General features: G+C 44.1%; 1 protein-coding gene across 2 annotated transcripts in view; it reads right to left on the bottom strand.

Moving 5' to 3' along the window:
* Positions 1-562: 562 nt before the first annotated feature.
* Positions 563-24626, bottom strand: part of LOC122928800 (tumor necrosis factor receptor superfamily member 8-like) — a 49863-nt gene continuing 25799 nt past the window's right edge. For both annotated transcript variants that reach the window (XM_044282029.1, XM_044282030.1), the window contains 9 exons: positions 18791-18872; positions 18031-18159; positions 14658-14813; positions 14411-14504; positions 7073-7281; positions 3936-4043; positions 3154-3179; positions 1827-1992; positions 563-1719 (listed from right to left, as the gene is read on the bottom strand). In XM_044282029.1, the coding sequence (XP_044137964.1) occupies positions 1499-1719; positions 1827-1992; positions 3154-3179; positions 3936-4043; positions 7073-7281; positions 14411-14504; positions 14658-14813; positions 18031-18159; positions 18791-18872 (1191 nt within the window). In that variant the 3' untranslated portion in view covers positions 563-1498. The remainder of the gene's footprint in view (positions 1720-1826; positions 1993-3153; positions 3180-3935; positions 4044-7072; positions 7282-14410; positions 14505-14657; positions 14814-18030; positions 18160-18790; positions 18873-24626) is intronic.

Consider the following 24626-nt stretch of genomic DNA (forward strand, 5'->3'; position numbering starts at 1 on the left):
TCACTTCTATCCAAGAGTGGCGAATAAAATACTAGTAATTATATCGTAAGGAGTGCCGGTTCTTTCTTCGTATACAGTATAGAGGCAATCACAAAGTCTTTAACTTAAACAGTTCGGTGTTTATTCACACATAAGGAAAAAACAAAATGACAGTTCACAGTCTTGGTGTTTGTTCACACCATGCAATGTCCATAGAACAAAATCTTCACCTGGTTAGCAGTTTTCCACCTGCAGTCCACAGCAGGCTTTAGGAGCCTGTTTCCCGGCATGCGGCTCTCAGCCCTTTAGCACGGCACAAATTCACAGGTCCCAAAACACAGAGACTCCTCAGCTTCTCAGTCAGATGGAGGATAAACCCCACCAGCTGAGACTTTTTTTTATAGGCCAAAAAAGACCCGGCCTGGAGTGTGGGGAGTAGCCACCCACCCAGCACTTTGGCTACTCCCAGTAAGAGCCGGCCCGGATCATCTTTACAGCCATACTAACACCAAACAGTGTCAGTCAGCACTATCTGCCGCTGACACTTAAAACTACCGGCACCTACCTCACCGAGGCCTTGCGCCTTCCTACACCGCGCAGTGTTTTGCGGTCCACAAATTGCAGATCCACAAAACACGGATGCCGCCTGTGTGCGTTCTGCAAATTGCGGAACGGAACGAGCAGCCCATAATAGAAGTGCCCATTCTTGTGCGCAAAACGGACAAGAATAGGACATGTTCTACTTTTTATGCGGAGCCACGGAATGCTGCTGCAAAAAATGCAGCTTGGATGCGGACCCAAACAACGTTCGTGTGCATGAGACCTTAATTGTGAAATATCTAGGAGCGAAGAACCTTCATAAACTGGCTTGTAGCAGCGGTGGCATTCTATTACAGTAAAACACTGGAATTCAATAAGCTCTTTAGAACGAGCCATTCTTTCCCAAACGTTGGTAAAGGCAGACTGCACGCCTAGGGGCTGGAATTTATACACCTGTGGCAATGGGACTGAAGGAAACACCTGAATTGAATCATTAGGTGAGGTGTGTCCCATAACCTTTGTCCACATAGTGTATGGTTGAACAACATTTTCATGGTGTGGGAAAAAATAACGTTGCAACTATACAGAAACAGTGACATACACACAACTTTCACAAGGTACAGTCCGAAGACACATACAATCAGTTTTTTATGTTTTTTCAATGAAGATATTGTCCTCTGTGTTTGTGTTACCACATGGTACAACATATGACAACACTGAATGGTCCGCCTCTCTCGCATGTCATGGTTAATTCTTCATAGGACTCTGGGGTCTGAGATCATTGATCCATATGGAACACATATCTGACAGCTCATGGTCACCGCTCATATGTTCATTGTGAAAGTCTATGACCATTGTAATCTGATTTGCCTTCTTATAGCTGAGTCAAGGCTTCTGTGGGTGACCAGACGATTTCTGCCATTTCTTAATTCTTTATAAACGTAGAGTGCAGCCAATGCCAGGCAGTCTGGTAGCAGTCTTACACTTCAAGTAAGGCTTTTGCTGCACAGGACTCTCTCTCTTCCTCTTCTATAGAAATCATAAGGTCATTTGCGGACAAGTTGCTGGATTCCTGCTCTGGGTAGTGAGACGCCAGTGGCAGACCTTCGTGACATTCTGTTGTTGCTGATCTCCAGCGAGTAGAAGTCTCTGATATGGAGCCCACAAGGACAGTGTCAGCATTCATGATGTAGATCTTTTCTAGAGATGAAAAAAGGAGATAAAAAAGATGAATCCTGTAGATATGAGATAAATGTACATAGAAATGAGATTGGTATGAGACAGACAGACAAATAGTTCGATCTCACCAATCCGGTTGTTCATTTGGTCTCTTTCTTGTTGTATTTCATGTTTGTTCTCCATTGTCCAGTCATTCTGTGTATTTTCTGTCCTTTGGTAGGTCGTGGGAGTTATATTCTCCCTTCGCAGTAGTTCCTCCTCATTGTTTTCTTCCATGTTTGTTATCACTGTCCTCTGAACAACCCAGGAGAAAATACTGTATTAGGCCTCTTTCACACTTGCGTTGTCCGGATCCGTCGTGTACTCCATTTGCCGGAATTACACGCCGGATCTGGAAAAATGCAAGTGAACTGAAAGCATTTGAAGACGGATCCGTCTTCAAAATGCGTTCAGTGTTACTATGGCAGCCGGGACGCTATTAAAGTCCTGGTTGCCATAGTAGTAGTGGGGAGCGGGGGAGCAGTATACTTACCGTCCGTGCGGCTCCCGGGGCGCTCCAGAATGACGTCAGAGCGCCCCATGTCGTGTCCATGCGATCAAGTCATCCATGCGCTTGGGGCGCCCTGACGTCACTCTGGAGCGCCCCGGGAGCCGCACGGATGGTAAGTATACTGCTCCCCCGCTCCCCACTACACTTTACCATGGCTGCCAGGACTTTAGCGTCCTGGCAGCCATGGTAACCATTCAGAAAAAGCTAAACGTTGGATCCGGTAATGCGCCGAAACGACGTTTAGCTTAAGGCCGGATCCAGATCAATGCCTTTCAATGGGCATTAATTCCGGATCCGGCCTTGCGGCAAGTGTTCAGGATTTTTGGCCGGAGCAAAAAGCGCAGCATGCCGGGGTATTTTCTCCAGCCAAAAAACGTTCCGGTCCGGAACTGAAGACATCCTGATGCATCCTGAACGGATTTCACTCCATTCAGAATGCATTAGGATAATCCTGATCAGGATTCTTCCGGCATAGAGCCCCGACGACGGAACTCTATGCCGGAACAAAAGAACGCAAGTGTGAGCCCTTACTCCATACTAATGTAAGACAAAATCTTGGAAGAACTAAATGGAAGAACTAAAATTTGAACTAATGGAAGAACTAAAATTTGATGTTGAAGTGTACTGGTAATGGGAGCCTATGTTCCTCTAGAAAAATTGTCCATAAACCCAGGAGCAGGACATGTAATCCTGGGGCTGCAGAACAAAAGCTTAGTTTAGGGCCCTCTCCACTGGACAGCAAAAAATGTTAAAGGTACACTCCTTACAAAACTAGTATACTGTATTATGTGTGCTACAGGGTCAGAGGGCAGTGAAGTCTCGTGTCTTTTGAATCCAAGGGCAGCACTAGACACAGCACAGTATAACACACATTATGAGATATCAGCCCTATGAAATATACTCACCCTAAAAAGCTCAGGTTGGGTGAAATCTAGAAGAAAAAAAAGGCACAAAAGGTATATTAAAAAAATTGCATTTAGGGAGCACAGTCGCTTAGTGGTAAGTACAGTTGATTTGTACCAATGGCACCTGGATTCTTCTCCAAACTAGGGTAACATCTGAATGGAGATTGTATGTCCTCTCTGGGTTTCATCACATTCTCCAAAAACATACTGATAGGTTATTACAAAATTTAGATTTGAGCCTTCTCAGTAATAGGGACTGGTGTGAGTGAAAACAGTCTCCATACAGCTCTGTGGAATATATAAGAGCTACTGTATATAAGTGAATAAAAAATATATATCATGTGGTCGCTAATGAAAGTTTTACTGGTGGAAAGGGTTGAAAAATGTTTACTTTTTCTGGATGACACCTCCTGTTACCTACACTGTTCAGTTTTCCACGTTATCTAGTCCAGTGTTGCCAATCAGAATTGTTCTTCTTTCTGGACAACTTATGCCAAAATCACAGACAGCCAATATTTTTATGGACAAATTTGAAAACCATAATGAATGATAAAAACTATAAGTAATACAGGTCTATACCTCAATGTCCTGATGAGAACTCATTACTAAAATTTACTGTGAGCTATAAAATTATGATAATTACCACTAAAATAAGTACCATCAGCCTCAAAATATCACGGACACATCTATTTTGTTTCAAAAGTTGCCTATTTTTACGGACTGTCCAGAAATTTCTGGACGGTTGGCAACCCTGATCTAGTCCTCCATGGATAGATACCTACTCCAGAGCTTGAGGTGGCAGATATTCTGCTTCCAGGACAGGAAGAATGCGACGAGCAGGGAGATGACACAGATGACGGTGGCTATCACATATACCATGCTCCATTCTCCTGCAAAACATTTAACATCTTCTCAAGTGACACTTTACTAGAAAACTGAAGAACCTTGTCTTTTGATCTATGATATAATACATCAGATATTATAATACATCATAAACTAGAAAACATGCTGCTCTTAATGTGGTGAGGAGACCAAGGTGTTGAAATGCCCACAACCCATCTTACAAGAAAATGTATTGTTTTATGGGTTAACACTTACTATTCCATTGCTACGGGTTAGCGATAACCCTGTTAGGGAGGCAATACCTCCTAAGTTAAACTGTTATGTGACTGCTGTACAGAATGCCAGCAATGCGATTCTTATGTGATTTGGTAAATTATGTGAACATGGAGCACTTTATTATGCTGCGTTTTATGCATAACATATTGAGCCTTTAAGCCACTGTGAGACGCGAGCGATGTATATCAGTAATGTATGAACCAATGTGGGTTGAACGCCCTGTATATTGAAGCCATTTGTAAGAAGTATACTGCAGGTAGTCATGTCACAGGTGGCCTGGAAAAAGGAGTAACGTCTGTGTAGGTCAGACAGAATGTCAATGGGTGCTGTCAATATGTGTGACACTGCACGGTAATGGATTTACTAATAGTGTCGCACTTTGCATTGTCTAAGAATATTAATATCGTTTCCAAAATAAAGTCTTCCAGCACGTGATAAAATCCAAAAGCTTATTATCACATTAATTTAAAATAATCACAAATGTTTAGCCAAAAGATGCTTCTGCATTTTGAACAGGTAAATATATATTCTTATGTTATGACTTAGAACATGTACTCACCTGTTCGAAACACTTTAGCATATTTTGGCTGGAGTTTTTTTTAAAAATATTTTTATCGATGTGACAATAATTTTTAGGATTTTATCACATGCTGGAAGATTTTTCTGATTTATTTTGGGAAACTATGGTTGTTCCTTTTCCTACCCGGGATATGCCTTCCCTTCACTGATTGTTTGTTTCAATCCCCTGGAGCGGGGGGGCTGACTTACTGCATTTATTTTGTTCCTAAGAATATAAATCCTGCTCCAGATTTACACTAGAATTTCATCTGTGCACCAATTTGTGCACCAAAAAACTGTCTAGTATTCGCTACCTATAAGTTGTCATAGTTTCACTCCATAAATGCACAATATTTTGGCGCATGTATTTGCATTTAGACTACACCTTATTTTCACCTCATGTCAGACAGGCGCCAAGAAAATTGGTGCATTTTTAATTATAAGTCTGCCCTACTATATACATTGTGATACTGGACTGTATAATGTTAGCCAGTAGGAAGTTAACGGGCATGTACGCCACAACGCTGGACTGAATCAGATGTAAGCAGGGGCACAGTGCAGTATGTTCCTGGTCATAAATAGATTTGCCAATGAGTACTACTGATAACAGAGAGAGTAACAAGAGACTGCAGCCACTAGTATAGATAGGACCTTTCGTACCTTTTGTGTTAGTTAGCTAGCAAGTAGAGGTGAGTGACACTCATCTATCTAACACGAACAGCAGTAGGGGAGGATTAATCATTGGTGGTTGACTTGCACCTCCTAGTCCTTACACCTGGTGAGCATTTAATGGACCTATGGTTAACCAGATCAGAAGGAACAAACCAACCTGCTTCCTGTAGTTAGAAATGGTTGTGGTATAATGAAATGTGTAAAGTCAGTTGGCCTGTGCAGAGTACTGTGAGTGTGTATGTGAGCTGTGTGGAAATACTCGGCCTGTGGTCACACCTGGGTGTAGGTGAGCGTAACTGAAAGAGAAGCCATAGGCTATTCAAGCATCAAAACCATCTTTATTTCTGTCATTGTCAGGTAGACTCTAGGACTGTCGTTACCCATGAAACTTTGGTGCAATATCAGAAGCTCGTTGCCAAAGGAGAGAGACAGCCTGGTGGAGCTGGTGGAGTGTAAGTGTATTGCCTCAAGTAGAGATAGTGGGGGGGGGGGGGGGAGGGGGAAATTTATCTAGCCCTGCACTACAGAATTTTGGCTTCAAGAAATTACAAAATAGAGCTTTTTGATTTTTTTGGGCTTACTTGTGCAAACATTTTGCCACTTAAAATGCTGGATTCCCTAATTGAAACTCGGCAGACCCCATTATCATCAAGTTCATTTATAGGGAATGTGTCACCAACATATAGGGAATGTGTCACCAACATTTTTTTCTGCCAGCTAAAAATCAGATAGCACATGTCCTTTTTTTGTAATATGTTTTTATTTTCCGATTTTTTTTATTTTATTGTTTCCTGAACATGATCATGAGCCATAGACACAATGGTCAGGAGGGGACCTCATTGACTTCTATGGGACAGTTTTCCTAGACATTCTCTGTGTCCTGTCAGAGGTCATTGTACAAGCAAGGAGTAGATAAGCTTTGACAATCACCTATTGTGAATGGTGGATCCTGTGTTATCTATACACAGAGGTGCTATTAATCGTTCTAACGCTGCCTGTAAGGCTACATTTACATGACCGTGCCGTGTTTTGCAGTCCACAAATTGCGGATCCGCAAAACACGGATACCAGCCGTGTGTTCTTCATTTTGCGTAACACACAGGGCCGTCGCTATATAGAAAATGATTATTCTTGCGGACAAAAATAGGACATGCTCTATATTTTCATGGGGCTGTGGAACGGAACTACGGATGCGGACAACATCTTTTGCTGCCCCTTTGGAATGAATCTATTCATACGGTCTTGTAAATGTAGCCTAATGATGAGATAACTGCACTAAAGTGATCTTTACAGACCAAGAAGTGGCACCTTTTATTAGGCCTAGTGGCCAGTGCAAAAATTGCAGGAGTTTATGTTGTTTAAGTATAAATATTGACATGGAAAATTAAAAATAACCACCAAAAATTATTTCAAAACATAAAAACATGTTTTAAACAATAGGTCATTTTCTTAAGACACATTCCATTAAAAAGTCTGATAGCTTCCCGTGATGGTTGCCATATTTGTTGTCATCCAGCTGTCCCAGAAGCTATTCTACAAAATGAATACCATGTGTGTGAACAGTAAGTACCTGGGTCAAGTGTGCCACTATTGGATGTTCTAGTGAACGGCCCAGAGGTGGTAATGTCAGGGGTGGCGGTGTGACGGACCGTGGTGTCGGAAGTAGTCTTATCTGTGTTGCTCTCTCTTGATTTGAGCTCTGGATCTTTAGGTCCCCTGCACACAGTATCAGTTGTAACGGTGCCCCTCTGAACGGTCACTTGATTCAATTTCTTACAACTAAAAAGAAATTAAGAAGTAAAGAATCAATAAGTAGAATCCAGACAGAACAAATCCACAGTGAATATAAGTCTCAGGACATCCTTATATATATCATGCTGTTAAAAAAAAAAAAACAATATGGCTGCTCCCCAATACTGTCAACTGTCCATTGTAGGCCAAATTTGAATGGGATCGATCATTGGATGAGTAAATAGATTTCCCCTTAACCCCTTAAGGACACAGGGCGTACAGGTACGCCCTTGTGCCCTGGTACTTAAGGACACAGGGCGTACATGTACGCCCTGTGCATTTTCAATCACCGCCGCGCGGCCGGCGGCGATCGGAACCCCGTGCCTGCTCAAATCATTGAGCAGGCACTTGGGGCAAATGCGTCGGGGGGTCCGGTGACCCCCCTATGTATGCGATCGCAGAAAACCGCAGGTCAATTCAGACCTGCGGTTTTCTGCGTTTCCGGGTTATTCGGGTCTCTGAAGACCCGATAACCCGGAACAGGATGGTGATGGTGGTGTGATTTCACTCCACCAATCACCATCCAGCGATCCTGAGTGGTGATGGTGACATCACCACTCAGGATCGCTTTCTGATTGGTCAGGGGGCGGTCCGGCGGCAGATTCAAAAGAGGCAGGCGCCCCTCTCCTCCTCCTTTTGTGTTCCAGCGCCGGAGGAGAGAGGAGCTGCCTGCACGTGTCCACCATCGCTGCCAGCACCCCTGATCTGTGCCCCCAGGACCCGATCTGTGCCCCCAGCACCCCCCATCAGGTACATAGGGACAGCTAGGGAAAGTTTGGGATAGGCAGGGAAAAAAAAGGGAAAGTTAGTTTTTTTTACTTTTCATTGCATCACCCTAGTTAGGGTGTCTGGGGTCCACAGCACAGCTGTGTGACCCTAGACCCCCCAGGGGTGCTGCCACTTGCCCCCCTCCCCCTGCCACTTGCCCCCCCCCCCCCCACCTTTTTTGGGGTGCTTTTTTTTTTTTTTTTTTTTTTTTTTGAGTTCGCTGACTGTGACCGGCACTTAGCGTCCGGCCACTGTTAGCGCATCGCACACCCCACCGCTGATCAACTTCGGACGGTTGATCAGCAGTTTTGAATTTTTTTTCCTCACTTTTTTGCCCTTTTTTTAGTTAGTTTTATTTATTTTTTTCTGTTAGTTTTAGGGTGAGTTCGTGAACACCCGTGCCCCCTCACACACGCACACCAAATAAAGAGTTACACACACGCACATATACACGCAGACACACACTCCCCTATGGCCCGCCGGACGTTCTCGGCCGAGGAGGCATACGCCCAGCTTGCCTCCGAGTCCGAGAGTCCCAGTGAGGATGAGGATGACCCCACATTCCTGTTGTCATCCGCATCCTCCTCATCATCTAGCGATGATGATGAGCCCCCAAGGCGGCGGAGACGCCGCCAGGCGGAGCAAGGGGACCGCCATGTTAGGGACCCTGTGGCCCACACTAGTACGAGCAGCTCTGGGGCTCGTACTGGTTTCCCGGCCCACCAGTTAAATCCACCGGAGCACCCTGCCGGTGAACTTGTCTGGTGTAGCCCAGAGCGATACGAGCCCGTGATTCCTGATTTTGTAGGCCAATCAGGAATCCAGATTTCCACAGTGGGCTACACTGAATATGACTTTTTTTGTCATTTTTTCAGTGACCCACTGGTAAATCTGATGGTGGAGCAGACGAATCTGTACGCCCAACAGTTCGTCGCTCAACACCCGGGCTCCTTTTTGGCCAGGCCCGGTGGCTGGACGCCGGTCAGTGCAGCCGAAATGAGGACATTTTGGGGCCTCGTGCTGCATATGGGCCTGGTCAAGAAACCCAGTGCCAGGCTGTACTGGAGTGGGGACGTCCTATATCAGACCCCACTTTACAGTACGGTTATGACACGCTCCCGGTTTGAGGCCATCAGGAAATGTCTGCATTATTCCGATAATGCAGCATGTCCACCCCGAGGTGATCCTGCCCATGACCGTCTGTACAAGATACGGCCGGTCATCGATCACTTTGGGGCCAAATTCATGGAGGCCTATGTACCTGGAAGGGAGGTCGTGGTTGATGAGTCTCTCATTGCGTTCAAGGGGAGACTCATTTTCCGCCAGTATGTGCCTTCCAAGCGGGCGAGGTATGGCGTGAAGCTATACAAAATTTGTGAGAGTACCTCAGGGTACACTTACAAATTTCGTGTATACGAGGGGCGAGATTCCCGGATTCAACCCCCAGAATGTCCCCCCACTCTGGGTGTTACCGGGAAACTTGTGTGGGACCTTATGCACCCACTGCTGGATAAGGGTTACCACTTGTACGTGGATAACTTTTATACCAGTATCCCCTTGTTCCAGTCCCTTGCCGCCAGATCCACGTCCGCTTGTGGGACCGTGCGGAAAAATCAACGCGGCCTCCCTGCCCACCCCCTCCAGGTACCTATCCCCAGGGGTGAGACCCGTGCCCTTACCACTGGAAACCTGTTGCTGGTCAGGTATAAGGACAAGAGGGATGTCCTTATGCTGTCCACAATTCATGGTAACGGCATCACCCCTGTCCCTGTGCGAGGTACCGCGGCAACGGTCCTCAAGCCCGATTGTATCGTCGCCTACAATCGGTATATGGGAGGAGTTGATCTCTCGGATCAAGTCCTCAAGCCATATAACGCCATGCGCAAAACCCGGGCATGGTACAAAAAAGTTGCGGTCTACTTGGTGCAGGTTGCCATGTACAACTCTTTTGTACTATCCCGAAGCGCTGGCAGCACAGGGACATTCCTCCAGTTCTATGAGGCAGTCCTCAAGGCCCTGATCTTTTCGGACCGGGAAAGAGCAGGCCGGAGTACCTCGGGAACTGTAGGCGCCCGGATCGTCCCTGGCCAACACTTTCCAGGTGTGGTCCCCCATACTGGAAAGAAGGGACGAACCCAAAAAAAGTGCAGAGTGTGTCGCAGGAGGGGGATACGGAAGGACACGACTACTCAGTGCGACACATGCCCCGATCATCCGGGCCTCTGCATTGACGGTTGCTTCAGGGAGTATCACACTTCCATGGAGTACTAAATTTATATCCCAATTTAGCACTGACATCAGATAAAAAAAAATGGTTCTCAGACTTGAGACACCCAAAAAAACTAAAATAATTTATTAAAAGTAGACATAGGTATTGCCGCGTCTGTAATAATCTCCTCTATAAAAATGCCCCATGACCTAACCCCCCAGATTAACACGGTCCAGAAAAAAAAAAAAGGTGCAAAAAAAGGTTTTTTTTGTCACCTTACATAATAAAAAGTTTAATAGCAAGCGATCAAAAAGCCATATAGCCCCCAAATTAGTGCCAATAAAACCGTCATCTCATCCCGCAAAAAATGAGCCCCCACATAAGATAATCAGATAAAAAAAAAAATAGAAAATGACTCTTAGACTTTAGAGATACAAAAATTTTTTTAGGGTATCAAAAAGGATAATATAGTCTAAAACCTAAATAATTGTAAAAAAAAAGTTGACTTATTAGGTATCGCCACGTCCGTAAGAATCTCCTCTATAAAAATACCCCATGACCCAACCCCCCAGATTAACACAGTAAAAAAAAAAAAAAAAAATAGGTGCAAAAAAATTTTTTTTTGTCACCTTACATAACAAAAAGTTTAATAGCAAGCGATCAAAAAGTCATATAGCCCCCAAAATAGTGCCAATAAAACCATCCGCTCATCCCGCAAAAAATGAGCCCCCACATAAGATAATTGGCTAAAAGAAAATAAAAAAAATGACACTTAGACTTTAGAGATACCCAAAAAAAAAAGTTGTATCAAAAAAGATAATATAGTCAAAAACCTAAATAATTGTAAAAAAAAGTAGACTTATTAGATATTGCCGCGTCCGTAAGATTCTCCTCTATAACAATATCCCATGACCTAACTACCCAGATTAACACGGTTAAAAAAAAAACAAAAAAACGGTGCCAAAACCGCTATTTTTGGCACTTTTCCATTTCAGTCCGTTTTTTCCGGTAAGAAAACAAGGGTTAACAACCAAACAAAAGTTACAATTTATTACCCTGATACTGCAGTTTACAGAAACGCCACATTTGTGGTCGTAAACTGCTGTATCCGTAAAAGGGAGGCTGCAAAAGGAAAGGACCGACATGGTTTCTGGAAGGCCGATTTTGATGGCCTTTTTTATTGACACCATATCCCTTTTGAAGCCCCCCTGATGCCCCCCTAGAGTAAAAACTCCCTAAAATTGACCCCATCTAAGAAACTACACCCCTCAAGGTATTCAAAAATGATTATACAAACTTTATTAACCCTTTAGGTGTTCCTCAACAGTTAATGGCAAATGGAGATGAAATATCAGAATTTCAATTTTTGGTAACCTTACCTCACAAAAATGTAATATAGAGCAACCAAAAATTATATTTACCCTAAAAATACTCCCCCAAAAAATGCCACCTTATCCCGTAGTTTCCAAAATGGGGTCACTTTTAGGGAGTTTCGACTCCAGGGGTGCATCAGGGGGGTTGAAACAGGACACGGTGTAAATAAACCGGTCCATAAAAATCAGCCCTCCAAAAACCAAACGGCGCACCTTTCACTCTACGCCCCGCTGTGTGGCCGTACAGTAGTGTACGGCCACATATTGGGTATTTCTGTAAACGGCAGAGTCAGGGTAATAAAGATACAGTCTTGTTTGGCTGTTAACCCTTGCTTTGTTAGTAGAAAACATGGGTTAAAATGGAAAATAAGGCAAAAAAATGAAATTTTCCAATTTCATCCCCATTTGCCAATAACTCTTGTGCAACACCTAAAGGGTTAACGACGAATGTAAAATCAGTTTTGAATACCTTGAGGGGTGTAGTTTCTTAGATGGGGTCACTTTTAGGGAGTTTCTACTCTAGGGGTGCATCAGGGGTCTTCAAATGGGATATGGTGTAAATAAACCAGTCCATAAAAATCAGCCCGCCAAAAACCAAACGGCGCACCTTTCCCTCTACGCCCCGCTGTGTGGCCGTACAGTAGTTTACGGCCACATATTGGGTGTTTCTGTAAACGGCAGAGTCAGGGCAATAAAGATACAGTCTTGTTTGGCTGTTAACCCTTGTTTTGTTAGTGGAAAAAATGGGTTAAAATGGAAAATTAGACAAAAAAATGAAATTTGCAAATTTCATCCCCATTTGCCAATAACTCTTGCGCAACACCTAAAGGGTTAACGACGAATGTAAAATCAGTTTTGAATACCTTAAGGGGTGTAGTTTCTTAGATGGGGTCACTTTTAGGGAGTTTCTACTCTAGGGGTGCATCAGGGGTCTTCAAATGGGACATGGTGTAAATAAACCAGTCCATAAAAATCAGCCCGCCAAAAACCAAACGGCGCACCTTTCCCTCTACGCCCCGCTGTGTGGCCGTACAGTAGTTTACGGCCACATATTGGGTGTTTCTGTAAACGGCAGAGTCAGGGCAATAAAGATACAGTCTTGTTTGGCTGTTAACCCTTGATTTGTTAGTGGAAAAAATGGGTTAAAATGGAAAATTAGACAAAAAAATGAAATTTGCAAATTTCATCCCCATTTGCCAATAACTCTTGCGCAACACCTAAAGGGTTAACGACGAATGTAAAATCAGTTTTGAATACCTTGAGGGGTGTAGTTTCTTAGATGGGGTCACTTTTAGGGAGTTTCTACTCTAGGGGTGCATCAGGGGTCTTCAAATGGGACATGGTGTAAATAAACCAGTCCATAAAAATCAGCCCTCCAAAAACCAAACGGCGCACCTTTCACTCTATGCCCCGCTGTGTGGCCGTACAGTAGTTTACGGCCACATATTGGGTGTTTCTGTAAACGGCAGAGTCAGGGTAATAAATATACAGTCTTGTTTGGCTGTTAACCCTTGCTTTGTTAGTGGAAAAAATGGGTTAAAATAAAAAATTTGACAAAAAAAAGAAATTCTCAAATTTCATCCCCATTTGCCAATAACTCTTGTGCAACACCTAAAGGGTTAACAACGTATGTAAAATCAGTTTTGAATACCTTGAGGGGTGTAGTTTCTTAGATGGGGTCATTTTTGGGTGGTTTCTATTATGTAAGCCTCGCAAAGTGACTTCAGACCTGAACTGGTCCCTAAAAATGTTGTTTTTGTAAATTGCTGAAAAATTTCAAGATTTGCTTCTAAACTTCTAAGCCTTATAACATCCCCAAAAAATAAAATATCATTCCCAAAACAATTCAAACATAAAGTAGACATATGGGGAATGTAAAGTCATCACAATTTTTGGGGGTATTACTATGTATTACAGAAGTAGAGAAACTGAAACTTTGAAATTTGCTAATTTTTCCAAAAATTTGTTAAATTAGGTATTTTTTGGTGCAAAAAAAAATATTTTTTTGACTTCATTTCACCAGTGTCATGAAGTACAATATGTGACGAAAAAACAATCTCAGAACGGCCTGGATAAGTCAAAGCGTTTTAAAGTTATGAGCACTTAAAGTGACACTGGTCAGATTTGCAAAAAATGGCCTGGTCCTAAGGTGTAAAAAGGCTGTGTCCCTAAGGGGTTAAAGAATGTAGTGCTGGAATTTTTTATTCTAGTTGGAAATGCCATTTAACTACATTGATCCAGGGTATAATGCTGTATTGGTATTTGTATACCTGACATCAGATGCACTGCCGATACAGGCAGGCATGGGATTCAGCCAGTTCCCTCCAGTTCTCCAGATCCGGTTGTTAAAATTACAACTGGATCGGAGAATCGTGTTATGTAAGAACCATGTGCCGTGACGCCGCATGTCCGCCGTTGAGACCATGCTCCAATAGCGCCTCCCTTCCCCAGGTATGCCACTGATTTATACCAAACATGTAGACCAGGGGTAGGCAACCTCCGGCACTCCAGCTGTTGTGAAACTACAACTCCCAGCATGCATACTTACTCTGCTCTTCTAAGAACTCACATAGAAATGAATGGAATTGTTGGGAATTGTAGTTTCACAACAGCTGGAGTGCCGAAGGTTGCTGATCCCTGATGTAGACCATAATGTCCTCGTGTAAGCCATATGAGGCCTATCTGGGGTGCCATTATCCCACCATGCCCAATGCAGCATTCAATCATATGAGGTCACAGTGACCCTAATACACATGACAAGACTCACTCTGTGTGCGGTTTACATGTTTCTGTGGCTGAGTCCACATCGGAGAAAGTCCCGCTGGGACAAGCTTCACATTCTGTGTCCTTTTTAGGGGAGCCTGTGAAATGTTTATACATATAAAGTCCATGATTTGGTATCACATATAGTAGGCAGGGTACATAATTTTTCAGACACCAGTGAGGCAGCAACCTCTGCCCCTCTGATAACTGCCCCGCTATTACTAATAATAAATTACTACACAGCTTGGTACCTTTTTTCTTTACGCCATGTCCTGGTGGGCACCGTTTGAAGAGATTGCAGCGGGCACATGAGTTTTCCACAGGCGTCTGACAGTAGTAGCCAGGTCTACACTCGCAGATCGCTGGCATGAAAAGGGAGCAGCTCCGGACCTCTACAAGAAAAGATTCTGGAGAGAGAAAATGAATACTTTTTCACCTTGTGCCCATGACGCAAAATTATTGGAAATTCCATATGCATGTATCACGCCCTATAGAAAATACTTATCGGCATGCGCCTTTCGCCTCAATAAATAGATCCCCCGTTTACCCCTGGTAAGGCCACTGAGACTCATGCAGCCCTATTTAGTATAAGCATATATAATAATGTGTAATGAAATGATCTTATAGTTCAATTATTCATTATCTTCAAGATCTCTGCTTGCTGTCAGTTAAGGGGGCCCTAACTGTTTTGCGGTCCACAAACTACAAATCCGCAAAACACAAATAGCGGCCGCGTGAGTGCCCCCTAATGGAAACATTCTTTGTTTTAAATTCAGAAACTAAAGAGCTGCCCTGAGGGGTTGTTACAATGTTCCAGTCTATATTACCCTCTGTGTCCGGTCAATGATTGCACATCATTCATATGCTCATTCCCAATCACTGTCCCATGTAAGCAGTTGTGCCAATCTTCTCGTATTTCACCTGATCGCATATTTTATGTGGACGTTAAAATTATCATTTGTCACAAACCCATCACCCGGAGTAAACGCGGACGTACTGTTGACAATAATGAAACCATATTTGAGCGATCATCCTGCGGGTGGGGACCCTTTATGTGTCAGGAGCTCTTTTTTCTTGATTTATACCAAGAGATGAACTGAAATCCGAACCAAACCCTGAAAGCTGCCACTAATAGTGACCCCCGTGACTCATCTGTAGCTGCGACTGTTCAGATATAAATAGACAACTTAGAATTTCCTTGCTGCATTCGGGTTTCATTACGGGTAGAATCTGTCTCTTTCTGAATATATATCTGCTTAATAATAATTCTGTGATTCATGTATTAGGTCTTAGTAACTAACTGACTGGCGGCCATAGATGTTAAAAACTGAATTGTGAATATAATCAATATTTCTATAGAACTATGGGAAATTGTCACCAGGATCTAGGACCATTATCTGCAGGAACAGATAAGTACTACTGCACATAAGGAGTCCAGATCACCATTTTTATTTTCCTACTGTTCCCCGTTACCCCGCTGTCTGCTATCAAAGCTGCACTGATACATACATAGTACGGACTGCTGTGCGTGCTAACATAATGGAGAGGACTCCTGTGAGCATGCTCAGCAGTCCTGACAATGTACTTCAGTGCAGCTTCGAACACTGACAGCGGCCGGGGGACGACGACGACGACACACAACAGGGGACAGTAGTCTACACTCCTTATGTGCAAAGGCTTCTCATTTATTACTGAAGATAATAGTCCAAGATCGTTATGACAGACTCCCTTTAATATGGCGTTGGGTGACAGATTCTCAAATATTCTACTGGGTGTCGTAGAAATCCCTTCTACTATTCTACTGGGTGTCGTAGAAAAAAAAGAGAATAAAATGCTAAAATAAAATATGACACTGTTCTGCAGATCCAGTAAAACCAGCGCTAGGGTGTTTTATTTCCAGTATGGATCTATTAGCCTAGTAACACAGGGGGTCATTTATTAATAAACCCCTGGCGGTGGATACGCTGACGTTATGAAGAGGCACAGGCCTCTCCATAACTTTGGCGCATCCATCGTTGCTTCTAAATGCAGGACAGCTTCCTTGCTGTCTTACATTTAGACGCCTAAACCAGGCATAGAAAATGATGAATTAGAGGGGACTGCTGGCCCTGGCCCTGCCCACACCACGTCCACAATTTTAGACCTGGCGTGAGCGGGGGAAAAGCCTCAGATTGCAGCCAATAACCGTTGCGCCGCCATCTGCGCCTGAAATACGCCAAATGTAGGCTTATTTCTGGATAATAAATGATCCCCATAGTTTGTTGGGATGAAGAAAGACATAAATCCATCTGGTTTGACCTATTATTGTGCAATGTTGATTCAGACGAAGGCAAAACCTCCAATGAAGTTGAAGCAAATTTTTTTTATTTTAGGGGGGAAAACGCTTCCTGACTCCTAATCTGGCAATCAGAGTAACTCCCTGGACCTACAAGCCAACTCCAGAAGTCTAGTAACTATAACATGGAATATTATTACACTGAAGAAAGGCATCCAGGGCAATTTTAGATTCTCCATGGCAATCGAAAGTTCCATAGTCTCACTGCTCTTACAGTAAAGAATCCTCTTCTATGTTGGTGTAGAAACTTTTTCTCTAGGTGAAGAAGATAGTCTTCTCTCAAAGATACAGTCCTCAGCTGAAATATATCATGAGACAGAGCTCTGTACTGACTTTTGATATATTTATACATAGTTATTAGATCTCCCATCAGCCATCTTTTTGCAAATCAAATGACCCTAAATTTGATCATCTTTGTGGGACTCCGCCCTTTTCATTTATTACTTTGGTTGCTCGCCTTTGAACCTGCCATACACACCAGACTATTTTTTTATTTTCTTTTTTTTTGCACAGGTGCCCAGCATTGTACACAGTACTAGTCTGACTAGTGATTTCTAAAGTGACAGAACTATTTTATTTTCACGTGCCTCTATGCCCCTTCTATCTCATCACATGATTCCATTAGATTGGCAGTAGCCGCCTGGCACTGCTTGCACTTTTTAAGTTTACTATCAACTTAGTTATGATTGGTCCTGCTGTAGAAATAGTTCACATTTATAACTAGCAGTATATATAAAGCAGAGGGTCCTCCATCGCAAAGCCCTCCGCTGATGCTGCTTCCGGCTATCACAACCAACATCCAGCTACATGAGGGCAAACAGCTTGTTACCCCCTAACCCCGTTCTCATCATCTGTAAGAGAAGAGGAGAGCACCAACTTCTGGCCATTTTTCACAGGCCCTGCATGGGCTCCCTCTATTGTACATATATGATGCCCCAATGGACCAAGAAGACCAATGGGCTCAAAGATCGCTATTAGCATTGTTGATTGGAGGAAATGATCAGTAAGTGCCCCACACTCCATTTTAGGTGGCTGTCCAACTGGAACTGTTGGAGAATCATGTAGCTGCCTATATTGAATGAGCCAAATTAACCATGACCTGTCTGGGACAGACTGGTTACTTGGGATGTGCTGCCTAACAATGACATTGGTGTGCTTCTAGCAACTAAACTGTTGTATAGGACTCGGATGTTCAGATGGTCCCTATACTGACACCATGCCAGTGCCCATCCCTACCTGCTATATTAATTACAGAATTAATATTACATTCTCAAGACACAGTTATTTACCTTTCCTGCACAATTTACAAGCCATACATGTTGGAGGATTCCGGGACCTGTCAATGAACTCATTGGGTCCAGTACACATCACACATTCGTTTTTAATGTCTTTAACACAAGTAGAGTGCGTCACAAGACCTGGTAATGACAAAGGGAGAAATGAATGAGACATCACACCTAGGGCTAAAGGCCGGTTTAGACGCTCTGATGTACAGCCGATTGTAGGGAAGAAAGCACGAACGACAGGATCACCTGATGAACGAGCATTTTGCTCCTTCATTATGTGATCCGTGACACATTTAGACAGGCAGATTTTCAAGAATAAGCATTTGCAGGAAGGTTCGCTCCCAATAATCTGTCTGACATCAGGCAGTGTAAATCCACCTTAAGTCTTTGGGGAGGACAGAAAGGAATCAAAGGACAACAAAGGACCTAATCAATTGGATCGATGCTCAAAAGTCACGACGAATGAGGTGGACACAGATAGCACTGTGTGCAACACAGTAAGTGACCCTCCACTAGCTGAGTGACAAGAGCAAGGTGTTCATCACAGAACGCCTCCCTACAAGGATATAGCTATAGGGGGTGCAAAGGAGCTTCCTCAACTACATGAGATATAACAATGGCACCTGGTGGTTGGGGGAGGTGGGCAGTATTAGAAACATTACATTGGGGTCCAGGAGCTTCAAGTAGCCTCCCTGGCAAATCCCTCAGGGTTGTGCCACTTACCCAGATTTCCCTGCATTCAATTTGGACATTTAGGACTAACCTTGAGGACATCTGAGACAGCAGTCATTCTCCTTTTCATTGTAGTATTGTGTTTCTTGGCATCTCAGTTGACTGGTGGCTTTCTAAAATTACAAAGTAACAGAAGTAGATCACAATGGAGATTTAGTTATAAAAAGAAAAATGTAAAGGGAACACCACTTTTGTCTTCTTATATGTCTTTGGTAGAGAGTGAACTTTTTTTGGAATTGAGTGGAGTCAGGATTTACAAGATGTAGCAAAAGAAACATTTTGTGAGGTTATACTGAGATTTATAATAAACTTGATTAGTAGAGATCCCAGTGATCTTACAGCAGCCCTCTGGCTCAAGAAAAATAATTCACATGAAGTGTGGAACAAACAGAACACCATGAGCAGTGCTGTCCAATCCAAGAGCATGGCTGGACGTGTAGGAAATGTCTTGGACTACCAGTGAACATTGTGATCCATGCGCGTGGGGCGCCCTGACGTCACTCTGGAGCGCCCCGGGAGCCGCACGGACGGTAAGTATACTGCTCCCCCGCTCCCCACTACACTTTACCATGGCTGCCAGGACTTTAGCGTCCCAGCAGCCATGGTAACCATTCAGAAAAAGCTAAACGTCGGATCCGGCAATGCGCCGAAACAACGTTTAGCTTAAGGCCGGATCCGGATTAATGCCTTTCAATGGGCATTAATTCCGGATCCGGCCGTGCGGCAAGTGTTCAGGATTTTTGGCCGGAGCAAAAAGCGCAGCATGCTGCGGTATTTTCTCAGACCAAAAAACATTCCGGCCCGGAACTGAAGACATCCTGATGCATCCTGAACGGATTTCTCTCCATTCAGAATGCATTAGGATAATCCTGATCAGGATTCTTCCGGCATAGAGCCCCGACGATGGAACTCTATGCCGGAAGAAAAGAACACAAGTGTGAAAGAGCCCTTACTCTCCATTCAGAATGCATGGGGATATACCTGATCAGTTCTTTTCCGGCATTGAGCCCTTTTGACGGAACTAAGTGCAGAAAAGAAAAACGCTAGTGTGAAAATAGTTGGCTAACAACCTTGGCTCATCCCCTTAGATTGCCAGGACATGGACCTGAGCCTGCCCCTCTGGTTAGTCAGTGTAGTGAGAGTCTAGCCATGCTACAGTGAGGACCTACTTGTGCATTCTGCTCAGAGTTAGGCCTGAGCTGAGAGAATCTTCATCTCTGAGACATCTACAGCCAAGGAAGCACCTATACCGTCAAGTGATCCAGAGGAAGGAAATCAGAAGGTTCAGAATCTACAAGACCACGCATGTGAGTCAGTCAGCAAGGTATTGTGCATGTTTGTGGCAGAGAGAGACTTTGCTGCTGTGAGAGAGAACATTACTAACGCATCCTTCTACATTATGAGACGGTTTGGCCAAACATAATTTTAAATCTGTACCCCTCAGCCTGGGAATTTCATAAACATTTACAAAGAACCTCATTGCATGCCTAAGGTTCTGCACAGAGACTTTAGTGAGACAGAGAGGAGTACTAGAACCTCCACAATTCCTGCTGTCCATTCGTTGCTATTGGGAATAATTGCACTGTGATCACATGCATTGCTACTGTTGGATGTACTACAACATCTATCCTGCACTTTAGACCTATTTATTGATACCAATTGGTGTGGTTACTGACTCCATTCCTATCGGCCGGTAAGTGAACCTGTTTCCAAACTCGTGTGTCTCGCTCCCTGCTAAAACCCTTAACACCAAGGGCAACTACCACCAGGCTGGTGCCCCAAGACCAGGGTGTACCCAAAGGATAGAAAGGATGCACCCTTGCAGTCACTGCACAGCCCCAGGTACAGCCAGAGAGGGGGGACTGCCACTGTGATTTCTACTACCACCCTCAGGACCAAAACTACCGCTCCCATCCTCCACTCCCCTCTCCTGGGTTCACTGCACTTACAGAAGAAATCTACTAATTAACTATGTACAATCGGCAGTGATATTGCAGGTGTACAATGTACAACGGCATAAATGAAAAGAAAAAAGAAATCCTATAATGGAATCATGGAAAACAATGCCCTGTGACCCTGTAGTGTCAAGTGTCAGGATGTTATCATACTGTACCCCAAGTGTCAGTGTGTCATAGTCCTGACACCCCTAAATATCAGTCTGTCTTTGTCCTGTACCCCAAGTGTCAGTGTGTCATTGTCTTGTCCTGCAAGTATCGATGTATCGTTGTCTGGTACCCAAGGAATCAGTGTGTCATTGTTCTCTTGGCCACATATCAGTGTCCTGTCTCCCAAGTGTCAGTGCGCCTCGCTGTGCAGTCATCCTGCATTACCCTCAATTACCCTGCAGGTTTCTTTAACCTTTAACAAGCTGACACTACAGAGATGAGATAAACGTAAAAGTGTAGAAGCAGCACCTTATGGTCTCCAGATAATGCGTTGATCAATGCAGCAGCCTAGCCGTAGGCCCTTGATCCATCAGGCCTTAGAATACGTGTGTAGAAAGGAAGATGGCTTCGGCAGCATGTAACAGTATCAAAACTTCTTTATTGGTACCTCCAGACACAAATGGCAACGTTTCGACTGTTCACCAGTCTTTATCAAGCCTAATGACATCAGTGTTGGTAGGCATATAAATACCCCCCCACATTAAAAAACACGCCCCACATTGTATCAACATAGCCAATCATTGTAATGGAATGAATCTTATGCAAGTTGTTACTCACTGAAGCCGGCATGGCCTCCATCCTCATCATGTGCGCCACAGCGTGTTGTCTCCTCCACTGCGCAGCCGCGGCTCGCCGGCTTCACATGCCGGAAGTGTCATCAGTCACCATGACTACGGCCGGCACTGACGTCTCCGGCCAATAGGAAGCCAGAAGAAAACTCTGTCGTCATCGTCTGCGCGACTCTCACGTGACAACCCATATGGTGCGCACAACCGTGCGTCAATCCCATGGGTCACATGGTTGGCGCAGCCAATGGAGACACAGTGAAAGTACCGGAGTCATGGTAACCGCGACGCCGTGACCAGCGCAGCTTACCCTAAAGTAATGTGCATAATCCATATGATAACATGTACCCAATCAATGCACATAGGTGGCTGAATTGATATTGCCAGATCAAAATCACAATAGTGATCGCCACATTCTCACTAAATAAAGCACATATCAAACGAAGGTGGAGACCATGTCCAGCGCCGCATACCACAACCGTTATGTATAATCCATTTTCCAAAATAACGTCCATCAGACAATAAAAGGCATTATATCATACAAATATAACAATCTCTATGATAGGGATGTGTTGTCACATATAAAAAATTAATTATGAAAAATTAATTAATAATGATGTCCCTATACTGAAGAGGACCATCAAGCGCCCCACATCAGTCGATGGATGTAACGTTAAACTCCAAGTTTAACCCATAAGGTTGAAGGGATCTAAGGGTATGGATCCACTTGAGTTCCTTTTTCCTAAGAATCGCCTTCCTGTCACCACCCCTTCTCAAATACCCAACGCTGTCAATTACTCGAAATCTTAGTTGATTAATAGCATGTTTACAATCGATAAAGTGTTTGGCAACCGGTTTGTCAATAGCTCCTGTTCTAATAGTGCTCTTATGCTTATTAATTCTTTCCCTCAGTTCCATTGTGGTTTCACCCACATATATTAGGCTACATGGACACTGTATCATGTAAACCACGTCTGTGGATTTGCATGTGAAGTGTCCCTTAATCTTAAATCGTTTACCACTATAAGGATGAGTAAAACCATCACCTCTCATGATGCAACTGCAGTTGCAGCAGGAGAGGCAAGGGAAATTACCATTCTTAAGTGGTGCCAGTCTTTTCTGTTTGTCTAAATCCTTACCCCCTATGTCCGCTTTGACTAGTCTATCACGTAGATTACGGGTCCGTTTATATGCCATCATTGGGGGGACAGAAAACTCTTTAACTGTTGGCAGTCCTTTCTGAAGGATCTGCCAATCCTGGCGTAGGATGGCAGCAATATTGCGGCTGTCACCACCAAAGATGGACACAAAAGGGATGCGGGCAGACTCTTGTTTCTGTGGTTTCCTCACCAATGTAGCTCCACGTTTCATGGATGAAATCCTATGTTTGGTACGGTTGATCAATTGATTAGGGTAGCCTCTCTTTGCAAATTTCATACACATCTCATCTATTCTGTAGTCAAACTGGGTGTCATCGGATACAATACGACGTACCCTGAGTAGTTGGCTCCATGGAAGAGAGTTCACCATGGTCTGAGGGTGATTGCTATCGTACATTAGTAGGGTATTCCTATCTGTAGGTTTCTGGAATAGATCAGTGCTGATCCTTCCATTGTGCACCTGAATCCGGACGTCAAGGAACTGCAGCTCACGGGCAGAGTGCATCACGGTGAACTGCAGGTCCCGGACCCCAGAGTTCAGGTGCACATGGAAATCCTCCAGTTCAGGCATAGTGCCTGTCCAAATCAGGAAAATGTCGTCGATGTAGCGCCACCAGCACAGAACTCTCTCAAAAAATGTGGAGCGATACACTAGCCGATCCTCGACCTCCGCCATGAAGATGTTAGCGTAGGTGGGGGCCATGTTAGACCCCATCGCCACACCACGCTTTTGTTGGTAGAAGGTGTCCCCAAAGAGAAAATAATTTCTCCTCAGGACCACCTCCAGGAGGGCGAGGATCAGCCGGCGCGCCCCAGGAGAGAGTTCCGTGCTGGCCAGGGCCACATCGACGACACCTAAACCATAAGAGTGGTCGATGGATGTATACAACGATACAACATCAAAACTTACAAGTAAAAATTCCGCAGGCAAAACAAGTGCGTTCAGCTTAGTCAAAAAATGGCCAGTATCTCTGATGTAGGAGGGGGCCGTGGTCGCATGGATCCGCAATACCTTATCCAAAAAGATGGATATGGGTTTAAAGATGGAGCCCCTGCCCGACACAATGGGTCGGCCAGGAGGGTCCACCAAACTCTTATGGATCTTTGTTAGAACATATATTATAGGGGTAATCGGGTGGCTCACATGTAGAAAATTATATAGTTCATCATCGATGACTCCTTGACTAATTGCCTCATCCAATAATACCCCTATAACACATGCTATATCAAACTTAGGATCCTTGTTCAATATCTCATACACATTAACGTCCCCTACCTGTCGTGTGATCTCATTGATGTACTTACAGGTATCCATGACGACCACGGCACCCCCCTTGTCAGCTGGCTTGATAGTTAATTTTTTATTCCGTTCCAGCTCAGACAAAGCCCGCCTCTCAGCATGGGACAGATTATGCCTGAACTGGTCAGTACTACCCTCCCTAAATAGGTCAATTCGTTTCCTGACAAAGCTGATATATGTTTCAACAACATGGTTGTTTTGTGGCGGCGAAAAATGACTTTTGTTACGTAAATCAAAATCTTTACACATAAGCATATCAGTGGATGCAATTGGTTGGCCCTTAGATGTATCAATGTCTCTCGTTGAGAAAAAGGCTTTTAACCTAAGGCGTCTAAAGAACTTTTGTAAGTCCAGTTCAAGTTCGAACCAGTCGCGTGGGATAGTGGGGCAGAATGTCAGGCCCCGGCTCAATACACTGGTTTGTATATTATCAAGTTGAGAAGATGAAATGTTCACAACTAAGTTCATTTCCGTAGCCCGCGTCTCGTTATTCTCCCCTGTGGATGGGAAGAGGCCTCCATAGATATAGGGGGAAGGGCCCTTGTTGGATCGATGGTGTCTCCTACCACCCCTTCTGTATCGCCCTCGCCTCTTTTTCGGCCATGGCCTAAAAAATTATTGGACGCACCTGACTCATCAGCAGAATCGGACTCACCAGTGCTGAAGCCAAATTTGC

Source organism: Bufo gargarizans, chromosome 2 (assembly GCF_014858855.1).
Source record: "Bufo gargarizans isolate SCDJY-AF-19 chromosome 2, ASM1485885v1, whole genome shotgun sequence".
Taxonomy (NCBI): domain Eukaryota; kingdom Metazoa; phylum Chordata; class Amphibia; order Anura; family Bufonidae; genus Bufo; species Bufo gargarizans.